Source organism: Dermacentor silvarum, chromosome 4, assembly GCF_013339745.2.
Source record: "Dermacentor silvarum isolate Dsil-2018 chromosome 4, BIME_Dsil_1.4, whole genome shotgun sequence".
NCBI classification, from domain to species: domain Eukaryota; kingdom Metazoa; phylum Arthropoda; class Arachnida; order Ixodida; family Ixodidae; genus Dermacentor; species Dermacentor silvarum.
The window spans coordinates 130,495,095-130,507,691 of record NC_051157.2 but is presented as its reverse complement, the minus strand read 5'-3'; the positions used below and the strand labels follow the sequence as shown (position 1 = coordinate 130,507,691).

At 47.3% G+C, this 12,597-nt stretch overlaps 1 protein-coding gene across 1 annotated transcript; it reads right to left on the bottom strand.

Moving 5' to 3' along the window:
• Nucleotides 1-2,720: 2,720 nt before the first annotated feature.
• LOC119448898 (uncharacterized) lies at nt 2,721-12,264 on the bottom strand. Its single transcript, XM_049666553.1, has 6 exons — nt 12,207-12,264; nt 9,070-9,161; nt 8,838-8,964; nt 7,016-7,506; nt 4,146-5,933; nt 2,721-2,879 (listed from the first exon to the last, which is right to left on the bottom strand). The coding sequence occupies exons 1-6, from the start codon at nt 12,262-12,264 to the stop codon at nt 2,838-2,840; spliced, it is 2,598 nt and encodes an 865-aa protein (XP_049522510.1). The 3' UTR covers nt 2,721-2,837.
• Nucleotides 12,265-12,597: the final 333 nt, after the last annotated feature.

Here is a 12,597-nt window from a genome sequence, read left to right as displayed (position 1 = left end):
CGAGTCTCGCGTCTGCTTGGTAGCGGAGTAGTCAATCGTACTTGTGGACGCGCTCGTTGTCGCTGCAGAGCTTGGTCACGTGACGTGGCTTTTACGAGCTGGTGTCGTCCTCAGGGTTAGCGCCACGAACGGTGCGCACTAGTCATTGTTATAGTGAGAGAAGCCTAAATTGTTGAACCCGTGGCTTGTCGGCAGTGCTCCGTACGTGCGATAGGTCGAAATAGTTTATCGCATCGACGCAACAAACTGGCGTGACGAGTGCGTGTCCAGACAGGCGGAAAAAAAAAGAAAGGAAAGAAAAGATCTGTCTTGTAAAGTCACATTGCCAGTGACCAGGGGCAGAGAAGAAGAAGAAGCATGAATGCTCGTTTAGGAATGCCGAAATAAACCGATAGAGTCACTATGTCTACATAGAAACTTTACAGGTCTCTAGTTGTTCGATTATACGGTTACTTTCAGTTATATGAATAAAAAATGTCTGAAACTCGCAATAAATATGTAGTCTTATGAGCACATATAGTCACTCCACAGTACTCGAAAGCCCCCAAAATTGCTCGACTTACCGCCAACCTACTGCAGTCTGAAGACTAAAAGCTCCCCCGGACTGGACACGTTCTGTTGCTCTTAACTGCAGCTTAATGTCGAGCGCTTGCGACTGCACTGCTTCCTTTCAGGAGATCTCAATGAGCGCTTATATGCTTTTTGGATTCACCTGGCTGCCTCTCACCTACTTTATTGGAGCCCTATACCTCCTTAGGTTACTGCACCTAGTTTTGCATATTCCTGGGGATTTGCCCTACTCTGATCAGCGCGCCGCTGACGTTACAACTCTCAGCTCGAGTGTCAGGTGTCACAAGTCTCGGGTGATTATGTTTTTCGAGCAGTTGAACTGAAGGACACGTTCTTCCCTGTTCGTAGCTCATAGCAGCTGTTTGCAGTAAGATTATTATTCATTCTGTAACATTGTTTCGGTTTACGTCTTCACTGCATAGTGAGTCGTCATGCGGCGAAGACGCACATTACAGAGCCGTGACAGGGAGATGGAGCAATGAGCACACCCAAATTTGATGCTTGTTCTGATTATCGCTACCATGAAATGGCCCGAGGGAATCACATCACTGACGTAAATCATGCGTCCAGCGTCCGCGTCACCGTCATGTCACCTGCGGCAGCACACCAGGCTAAATGTGCTGTTCGTTCTTACGCTGCACGTTTGAGAGCGCTGCAAGCGTGACGTGTTTTTTTTCTTTTTGTATATTTCGCATGCTTCCTTTAGGATCCAGAAAAAATAATTACAGAACAACTGGGAAGTTAGAAGCTGCTGAATTAGATTTTCTGAGAACGCTCTACAACTTTCACATTTTAAATTTCGCCCTAAGTTTAATACTTTGGAGGTTGGCTAATTATTCTGGACTAATTCTGCAATTAGGCAAAATAAAGATGTGTCCCTTGCTCCACATAATAGCCAACAATATGCATTTGGTCGCGTCCTCCTATAGAGTGCTTTAGCAGACTTTTAAACTTTAGCTAAATTGAGCAGGGACTCCCTGTATAGTATGTGTAGATTCAGGACGCAAAACCCCACAAATTATTTGTACTGTTGTGACAAACTATTGTGGCCTCTTTATTTGTTACCCGTCTACTTATTGTCTACACATATAGGTTCAGATTGCCGGCGGCGGTTCATGAATTTCCCATCAATCGCTTGACAAAATCCACGCACAAGCAGGTGTCCTTTTTGAGCTTCTAGTGTACGATAATTAACGTACGAAGGATATACGATATCTATATAGCAGCTATCTTGTTGGGCCTTTCATTTCCGATTTAGTGCCTAAATTTGTCCGACAATTGATCATTCACCGTTCTTTTCTTTTTCTTTTTTTGTGTGCATGTGCTCGTGTGCAAGTGTTTATTGTTCCCCTCTACCATGGCTCAATACAAAGAACAAAGGAGTGCAAATCAGATATAACGAGCTAGTATACTTCTCTTGCTAGCGACACCTCTTATTTTTTATTTATGAATTAGTGCGGACGAACCACACTACTGGGTAGCATGTAAAAATACATATGTTGAAGCTCCTGTGAGGCTTGATATGAGCATGTCTTTCGCGATAACAGATCGCTCACAATAATAAGCTTTATCAGCTCTTAGCTGTTGCTGAATCAGTTCGTAATTACGGTCATTGGGCTCTGCAAGGTGAATCAATTACTTATTCAGCGACTTCTCTTTAAAACAATTCGCCGCCAGTGGCGCTGACTAACCCTCACAGAGATAAGTCTAGTTACACATATGCACTAAGTACGTGAGAAAGTGGACGTGGTGACAGCCGCCACCGTGGTCCTTAATCAGTACAGCATTGCACGCTTAAATTTCATTTCATTTTCATTTCATTTTCATTTCCTTAAATATGGTAGGTATGGGTACGGCTCGCGCCGACCACAATTTGTATTTTCGTCCACTTTATATCCTTTACGTTATTTCTGCATTCCAGTTAAACATAATTTCTTCTATATTGTTGGCCCGATAGTGTTGTTACCAACAACAAGTTGAGCTCCTCAATTCCCCTTGCTTTTCTCGCTCGTTGTCAGAGCAGACTTTGCGAGTATCGCGGCAAGGCATCAAGCGTAGATGCCTCATGACCGAGAGTAATAAAGAGGAAGAGGTGCAGGAATATTGAAATGAGTGAAAAGACAGACAGGCTCAGTGAAGAGAGAGAGAGAGAGAGATAGTTTAATGAATACTGAAAGTCATGAGAGAGCATCAGCACATTGGGGCAACAGGGTGGCAGAGTCGTAGAAACCTCGTTTAGAAATGCTGGAATCACCGGCTTCTGACGATTACTCTTGCTTAACATCTTGCTTAGCATGCAGTTCTGTCACCTGCGAGATTCAAAGTGTTGGCATGAAGAATTCATCAGCTTTTCTTGCGATTTCAATGCTAAACAACAAAGGAACTGTGTGGAAAACGTAACCGCTGCTGCAGTAAGCATACACTTTCTTCTTAAATTACCATGAAAGTCAGTGCAGTTGAAGTAAGAGAGAAAGAAAAGCGATGGGTAGAATGTAGGGGAGCGATAACACATTTGGATATTTCTTCGCGTACTGAAGCATCTGGCGTTGGAATGTTTTTTTTTTTTTTTTGGGGGGGGGGGGGAATGCAATAAAGAACTTGTTTTGCGTAATCATAACATAGCTACCTAAGTAACAGCCTATTCAGCTATATTTGTCAGCCTAGTCGATAATCCACGGGAAAAGGAAATCACAAAGAAATCACACAAAAAAGCTAAAAAAAAACGAAAAAAACTTTGGGTATGGCCCTTACGCGCAGGCGCATAGTATAGAAGTTTTCCTAGAATCCAGAACGACTGCATTGTGCCCCTGTACAAAGAGCGTCATGGCGCGATTTTTTTCTGCGTAATACGACATCACGTTATAAATGCGTACGAAAAAAAAATAACTCGTAAAACTGTTTCAGAATTTGATTCCTGTCTGCGGGCTGTATGACAAACTCCCAATGTCGGCTTTCAACATGTTCGCACCAAGCTATTTGAGCCGAGTTCAACGGCACCCCGTGTTGGTCTAGTACGTGACCGCGACTGTGCAGTGGGTACCAGCGCAAAATAAAACCTCGGATCTGCATTTAATGCTGTCAGTTGTCTTTGTTTTTCTACGTGAAATCAAGAAGGCACGAAAGGGCAGACTCATCGAAAGCCGAGCTACTCGGCAAGTATTAGCGAGCGAGATCTGCTGTCACATTACAGCATTAATCGTTTCTCGGGCACCAAAAGGTTTTTCTTCAATATTTTAACGCCATATACATCGTGGGGGTAGACGCGAAAACACAAAGTATCTTAGGCCCTTCCGACTGAATGTCAGCTTATTACCACTGCTTCCCGTCTATGTATATTTCTCTACTTGTCACGTTGGCGCTCGTCACCGTATACGAGAACACGTTATCGGAGTTGGCAAAAACAGGAAGTAATTAAAATTAAACTACAGAACGAACATATACTTCCCACTATTCACCCGCTATACGACTAATAATGTAAACTATACAAATTCTGCTCAGTGTAGCATTCTTAATACTCCCGTGTAGAAGTTTGGTAGTTCTTAACCCCCTCTGTGAACGAGCCCAGCTGCACTTACCCTAAACGCCACGCCGTCTCTGCCGTCTCGAAGTTGATCTCCGCCACCACACGTGGCGCTGACAGACGTAGTTGGCGGCACAAACGGAGACGGGAAGAAGGCGCCGTACCTCTTGGTCGGAGACGGTATCTCGGCGACTAGGGCGGACATCTTCTGCAGCGGCGTCGGCGCCCCGAATGGAGGCGACCGCGGTTGTGCCGTTGGCTCCCGGCGCTGAGGCTGGTCCGTAACGACCGAGCATTCGCGCGATGAAGCTGCATCTACCGGTGGAACTTCCTTAGCTGGTTGCGAATCACACGCTGCTTCTCGCTCGGTTGACGGTTGCGCTTCTTCCGCCTGCATCGGGGGAGTCGACTCCTTTTGCGGTGGTTGGCACGACGTCGGCAGCAGCGGAGACAGGCGAGACGGAGACAGTTGAGGGAGCGGACTCGAGCTGCTGTGATACCGCATGGATGGCGACAGGGCCTCTTCGCTAAGGTATCCAGACGAAAAGCTGAAGCTTGACTTTGGGCTATCCAGTCCGCAGTAGAACTCTTGCTCAGCTCCCTGGAGGTCACCCTGGAGCCTTGTAATCCATCGATCCCTCACCTGGATGCGCTCCGGAGAAAGGTTGCCAGCCGGAAGTGATGCACCCGCCTGTTCTTCAGTCGTTTTCTCACTGTGCACAGACTGCAAGATGGTTTCTTCGTTTCCTTCCGACGACATCTCGATGGTCTTATCTCCCGCGTCGGTGTCCGTACCAGCGGCGACGTGGCCGGTGCTAGCAGTTGAATCGGTGCATCCGTCAATGACCTGACAAAGAGTATCGGAGCAGCTGTCTTTCGTCACTTCGGTCTCACCGTCTGATCTGCAGCTGTTCAACTCTCGGCTTTCTGACTCTCCGTCTGGCTTTGCCGTTGTATGATCGGCGTTGGCTTCCCTACTTTCAACGAGGCTGGGTCTGTCCTCACGAATCCCTAAGGACGCAGCCGAACGACCTTCTTCGGCAGGCTCCGCGCTAGCTGTGGCATTCGCATCGCTGTCGTCGCGACCACAGGAACCGGGCGAGCGGGGGACTCTCATTGCGTGACGCATGTTAACAGCAACGAAGTGGAGAGGAGGAACTGAGCGACACCTCGGAGGCGTCGCAACGGACGTCTGTACGTAAGCTCCTTGTCTGTTGCCCATGAATGGGCTGCTCGACGCCATTGTGCCCGGGCGGGCTGTGTTCGGCGGTGCCATCTCTTGCGTCGCTCCACCTTTCGCACCTTCTCGAGAGACGTCACTCACTCGCTCTTCGCATTCAGCTGCGTTGCTGATGCTGCTTACTCGGAATTCAGTGCTTGCAGTGGTTGTCGTCTCTTCCAGAACTCGATCGAAATCTTCCGTTGTGCTTCGATCCGAGCGCGTTGTGTCCGTGTCCCCCGCCAGGTGTTGTACTTCCGCCGCAGGAGCATTTGAGTCCGGATTGCGATTTCCGTCGGAACCCGAATCGTCACGACTATCCACTTGCTTTCCGCCTGCTTCACCGTCGTCGGTGGCATTCACCGGTTCATCCGTGTTATTGCTGCAGTCTCCGCTGACGTGTCGGCTGCGGTCGTTCGAATCACTCTCCGATGACGCTTCCGGAGATTCGGCGATGGTGTACCCACCACTTTCCTCCGGTGAGCCCACGAACCTTGCAAGCAGGTCGGAAGGGTGGCTGTGTGTGCCGGCGATGTTGAGTTCGGGAAAGTAGCCGGCCACGTCACTGTTCGCCTCGAAGTCGCCGCTCAGGCGGCAGATGTCGTAAGTCAAGTCGGCGGAGTCCTACGGAGAATAGAAAAAGCGTAAATGGGCGCCAAGATAGGCAATTTACGCATACGATACTGCACTATGTTGCATGTGAGCTAGTGATTTATTGTTGGTTGTGTACACGGAAAATATTAAATAGGGCAGCGTGAGAAATTTGGACGAGGTAAAGGCGACTTAAAGCGCTTTCCTTCTGAAAATGCTCATCGCATTGACACTATTACACATATTCACCCAGACTTGCCAGAATGTATGTCACACGAATAACTTTGTTTAATTGCGCCAATATTACTTAAAAAAGATTTTTTTTGTATCATGCGCCTGGCGGCTTAACTGAAGATCAATGATTTCCGTCCAACCAGATAATTTGAAGGAAAAAAAAAGCAGGTTGACTGCGCAGGCATTTAGGCCTGTCAAGCAGGCTTGATTATACACGGTCACGACGTTGTACGTTAGTAGTGCGAGTAAATGCGAATTACTCGGGACATTCGGAGAAAAGTACCGGCCTAAGGCTTTGACATCGTTTGAGGGCTTTAACTTAGTATGGAGCTTCGCTTATGTGAAGCTTCCATAGTGAGCAACACGTAGCTTCCTTCTGTTACCAATTTCTCCAAGCAGATCTACAGCCATTATTTAAATATATTATAATTTCTCGGTAAAGAAGAAAAGCTAGGATATGAAAACAAAGCGCCAGTGAGAAAAATAAACAAGAATACTTCAATAGGCAACCCAATGAAAGGCCTCAGACTGTAGTTCATGGCAAGAAATCAAAGGAAATCTTAATCCCCGACATTTTTTGCAAGAAACAATAGAAAACAATGAGTATAATTTCACTGGCCAGCCTAGGGAAGAGTACTACGCTCGGTGAGGCAACAAATATAGTGTGACACTGCAATACTTATTCGATGCTGTTCAGACACTTGCACATGCACTGTGGTGCCTTGTCCGCTTTGTACTATAAGTAAGTGTCTGCCTCAGAGCACACAGAGTGCACACAATGTGAAGCATCATGTCCCATTTTGATGACTTTTTTGACCTCACGGTAAAAGCTTTGGTGACGCTGTTAATCGCCCGCATGGTATCTGTGTGACAGCGCTCACCTCCAGAGCCTTGCGCGTAGCCCTCGAGAGTGCCTCGAGTGCAGGACTCTTGACGACTGATGGCGTACGGGAGGTCGCATTCGACGCGGCCCGCCTTCTGCCTCTTGTCCTACTCGCCTTGGGCGGCCTTCCTACTCTGCGCCTCTTGACTGTGGGCGCCACGAAGTCCTCGTCGTCGTCATCGCCCTCGGCCGCCTCGTCCTGGACTCTGGTCGGGCTGCTCTTCCTTTGCGCCGCCGTCTTCCTGCTCGCGCGCAGAGTCCTCGGCATGGTGCGCTCGTCTTCCCGCTGGTCGCTGGCGTTCGGTCTCGGCTTTCTCACGTGCTCCGGAACGTACAGTCTCGAGGCAGGCGAGCACGCGGCGCCTGCACCGGAACTGACGTCACTGTCCCGATTGCTGTCGACTTCACCGTCTTCGTCGTCGTCGAAGCAGACTGTGTGCAGGGCGTCAAGCATGGCCACCCACAACCGGTAGCCCTTGGTGGCGATCTCTGCGGTTCAGACGAAACAGCGTTTTTCGATGAACTCCACAGTAGAGTATTGCTCCCGCGATTGTGTAACGCATGACGTACGTGCAATAACACGGTAGCTCTCGCGGAAATGTCACGTTATTTCCATGCAGAGAACATGCGGCACACTGAGCTTAACCCCTTCAGTCGCGAATTATGAGTGAGTGTTTTCAAGGGCCTCCACATTTATATACCGGGCGTTGTTTTTTTTAGACAATGCATAATTTTTAAATGTCGCCTGTGTCAGATAGTACAATTGTAATCATTGAGCTGGATTACTGGAAGCGGCGAATACTTCTTGCATGATAAATCTAGATGCATAATCAACCAATTAACAAAGGATCAATAATTACGTTTTCACCTAATTGTTATATATGCGGCACATGCTGCGATTTACGAATTGTAGCCGGCTAGTTTGCCAGGCGTATCTACTTGGAACCAATTTTGTGGGTGGCATAGGTTTCGAGATATGTGCCATCAAACTTGCTGCAAGAATGCACTGTTGTTTCACTTACTTTTCTAACGAAACGCCGTTTTTGCATTGAAACGCAAAAGTAAACTGAACGTCCCTGAATTTCTTTGCACATTTTGGGAATGAATATCTCGAGACTGCTGTCATCCTGAAAATTATTTACAAGTGGATACGTATCGCCTTACGAACTCACCGGCTGTAATTTGAGAATTCCAATATATACCGTGAAGTAATTATTTGAAAGTTAGTTAGTTCATTATGCATTTTGACTTGCCGTGCAATGTCCAGCTCTTTGAGTAATCCAGCTCACGGACTATCATTACGCTATCTGCCGCACGTGATTAAAAAAAATTCTTTATAGTCGAGAAAAAAAAACACAGCGCTAAGTTAGCAGACAAAATTATACCCATAGCATGTATAAAGTTGCACCTGTAACGCCTCACGTCAGGACTGACGTTATATTGACAAAAATGATTTCTTACGAATGGTCACCTCTTATCAAGAGGCGTTATTTCATGAAAAAAACTGAAATACTTGTAAGCAGATACACTGCTTAATGTTGAGTTGAGTGCCTTCTGATGTAGGAGAGGTCACTAATGAACAGCCAGTGATGCATAGCAACGTGTCGAAATTCTTCTCAAACCGGGTACAGTGCACCTCGTAAAATACAACTGTTTGCTTCATTCTCCGTAACACGTCGTATTGTTTTTGGTTAGCACGGGGTTACATTTACATTCAGCGCTATGTTGTAGATATTTTTTATCTTGTCGACATTAGTCGGAACATTAAAAATCGGTGTCTCCATGTGGGGACACAGTCACTGAAATGGCTTTTGTCTCACCGCTCTCGAGCCCGTTGTAGAAGGCGCAGTTCTCGACCATTCTCTTGAAGTCGCCGATGAAGGCCTCTTTGCACGTGTAGGCACCATTGTCGACGCGTTCGGTGATCATGGTCAAATCCATCGGCTCCTGCAAGTGCAAGTAGCACAAGCGGGTAATGGATTCAGCATTCTTTTTTTTTTTCCATCGTGAGGTAGTTAAACACACTGCACGAACAGGATACGAGGTGCTCACCTTGACGGTGCTGAAGTATCCCGGACACATCGTCTCGTCCAGCGGTACGGCGAACAGGCAGGCGTCGTCGTGGCTACGTACGGCCTCGAGGACTGCGCCGAAAGAGGAATGATGAAAGATGTGGGATGAAAAATCTTGTGTACATGGGGAGCAAATATTTTTGGCAGGATTTATTAAAGCCATTGTTCGTGGAAACGAATGTTTTCTGTGTGCGTAAACTTGCCCACAGTTGAAGAGGTTCGCGAGAGTGAGAGTAAGTCGCTGCACCGAAAAGTCTTCCAACTAGTGGCAAACGCAAACAAAAGTTTTGTGCAAGTAGCTACCTTCAGTCATTCGACAGCTTACTGCGCAATGAGTTACTGTCCCTTGCGCGTACTTATTTCACTAAATTTACCCACGGGTAAAATGTACAGTGCAATGAGGTATTGGTGTCGATTGGCTGTTTTCTGTGTCGTAGCGCGCCGGAGTTAGAGCATATGCGCCTTTCACTGTGCTACAGATCACGGGGCCGAAGAAGTATGCAGTTTTTCTGCTTGCTCGGTGTATAAAACACTGTGATCATAGCCACGGTGATAGTTCAGATAGCCGTCATGAAAGAAATAAGAGTGCATGCAACAAACAGCGCTATAGTTCTTCGTTGCGTCTGTAGAGAATAGATTGCTGTGTGCACTGAAAGTGAAGCACAAGGCTAAACTTGCAGTACAGCCGCCGCTGTTCGTGGGCTCTCGTGCACGAGTTACCATGAAGCCGACGTTGGTCTGCTCGTTGCACATGGCAAATTGCCATCATAGTAGCCTCGCGGAACTCCAATAGCTTACGGGACACGGCCTACGAAAAAAGAAAAATGAAAACAAAAAGTATGCAAAGCAAAGAAAAGAAAAAGAAAAAAAACTAAGGCCGGTTTCCTCCGCACTGCATCTGCAACAATGGGGAAATTTTCATATTTGAAAACTGCATGCATCGTGTTTCGCGGAAATGTGAACTTCTTCGCAGATTCAGCAAGCACCGCAGCCTTTTTGAAGCCAATAGCACTGCTGCATACGAGCGATTAATCGGAGGAGCGGTTACGGAAAAATTGATCAATGCGCGGACGTGACGATACAGATCGAGAGAGATAAAGCAGGGGGAGGAAAGGCAAGAAGGTCAACCAGACGAGCGACCGGTTTGCTACCCTTCGCAAGGGGTAAGAGGAATGGGGAATAGGAGAAGAAAGATAGAGTGAGCACTGAGTGCACGCAAGAGAAACGAAGTATGGAGCGTGTAGAGCATCTCAGTCGAATCCTCGGCCAGAAAATTTAGACTGCTGATTAACGCTCACCGAGCACGTTTCCAACCCCTACTGAGTTAATGAATGTGAGCAAGGCTTCATTGTCTTTTGCTTGTAGTAAGCTCTAAACAAAAAGTATGCAACAATTTCTCTCGCATAGATCACCCTCCCTCCTGCTCCTCCACTCTTCATCTTTCCGATGTCCGCCTATTTTTTTTAAATACTAACTGGTATTTCCACTCTGGCTGCCCTTTAAGCACACTTACCTATTTGGAGCCGGGAGCGAAGAGCCACTGATCCAGGACTCTTGCAAAGCCTACAGCGGGGCGGTAAAGAGAAGCAGGAAAATAATAAACACATGAAACGCATTGCTGAGCCCATGAGGGGACCCTGGAACCCTTGTATAATCTGACCCCGTGCCATAGGAGGTGTCGTGCATTCACAAAAAAAAAAAAAAAAAAAACTGTGGGGCCGCAACATTCATATGGAGACGGATTACCAGCGAAGCACTTTAGGCTAGCTGCATACGTGGGCTGCAGACATTATGAAATCGTACATTTTTTATACAGCACTACACTACGCCGACACAATCGCCGCCAGGGTCAGCGCACCTCCCATGCATCTGCCGCGACCGCTGCTGCAGCCGCGCCGGCACCTCATAAGCACGTGACGTTATAACCACAGAAGCGCCGGCCACGTGCACAGGCGCCGTCGCCACACTCTTTCTCCTCTCCCCTACCCGTATCCATTCCTGTCTACGCGCCGTGTCCCCGATACGGACGCAAGCCGCCCAGGGTATAACCCCCCCCCCCCACCCCCCTCTACTAGGAACGCATGCGGGGGATGCATACGGAGGCTAGAGGTAAACAGCGTCGCCGTAAAACGCGCCTAGGCAAGAAGCCCCTCCTCGACTGAAACAGAGGCCTTGCAGCTGAGTAGAGTTACTGTATATAGAGCATATAAGCCTACAGAAACTGTAAACGATGGGTGCTGTGAGTGTGTCCTTTGAAATGGCGCATTGGCCGATTCCACCAAGCTCGTTATTTTTACTTTTTGCTGCTTATCGGCCCCAAAGATCCATGGTTCACGTTAGCAAACCATGGAATCTGAAATATATATTTATTGCCCTAGAAAGTAATGTTGGTTCATCATTTTGTGTGCTCGCTGCCTTTACGGCACCGGTAGTACAGCCGTCTCTTACTATTAATTGTCCATGGTAGGTTCATTAGGCACGGCATTATGCACGGTATCTGAATATTGTGAACAACCATAAAAAAAAGAAGAAAAATAAAGAATCGCCTCGCACCTCGGGAGTGCCTATCAGGTTATCACATCGGAAACGGGCACACCGCGGTATACTTCGGGCGTTAATTCAAGGTCCAAGCTTTCGCTATTGATATTTCACTATCGAAATATTATGAAGACGGTATTCATGGGCACGGTCAATCTACTTACCGGCCCTTATTGACCGACAGCTTTCGGCTTTCACAATCTCGATTTAAACACAGCGCCAGGAAACGGGACAAGAAAGCACGAGACAGCGTTTGTGTGTGTATCAGTTCGTTGTACCGTTTCCTGGCGGATTAAACATATATATATATATATATATATATATATATATATATATATATATATATATATATATATATGTACCAACTAGGTCAACAGCAAACTTTCCTCTCGTCTCGGGTAATATCATCAGTGTAATCAGACATCATTACAACATTACCATTGTCACCGTCACTACAATATCCCGGCTTATTAGACAGCTCAGTTTGCTTTGGAAGCAATCTGTGCGGTAAAGTAATGTTTCGAGCCAGTTTTCTTAGTGAAAAGCCATTGCCTCGGTTCAGGCAATTCCGCTGCATACCTTTTTGTTGCGTTCCTGTGTCGGCTTGGCGTTGGCGCTGGGCTGGAGGCTGCCGCATTTTTCCGGGGCCTCCCCGGACCACGTCCTCTGGATGCGGGCCGTCCCCTCATTGCGCTGTTGGTGAAGACAACACTCAATGGAACAACACTTGGTGCAATTTTAAATGAAACTTCAGCCGTGTGTCAAGTGCTTGCGAACGTAAGAGCTAAGTTAATTGGATAGGCTTGCATACCTCTTTTGTGCCTACATCTACGCACACATCCCGCCGTTTATACTACGTATAGACCTCGAAGCGCGCGCATCACGGGACGCGAAATATGATGATGACGCAGCTGCTGCCCTCCGTAGCGGGCAATCGCATGGAACAATAATGATGGCGGTGTTGATTGTC

What these genes read in the sequence shown, in the direction of transcription:
- LOC119448898 (XM_049666553.1), bottom strand. Translation starts at nt 12,264, where the DNA reads ATGCGGCAGCCTCCAGCCCAGCGCCAACGCCAAGCCGACACAGGAACG. An exon ending in CTACAACGGGCTCGAGAGCG is followed by an intron (nt 7,507 to 8,837) that starts GTGAGACAAAAG and finishes TCTGAACCGCAG; the next exon opens with AGATCGCCACCAAGGGCTAC. An exon ending in CTACGCGCAAGGCTCTGGAG is followed by an intron (nt 5,934 to 7,015) that starts GTGAGCGCTGTC and finishes TATTCTCCGTAG; the next exon opens with GACTCCGCCGACTTGACTTA.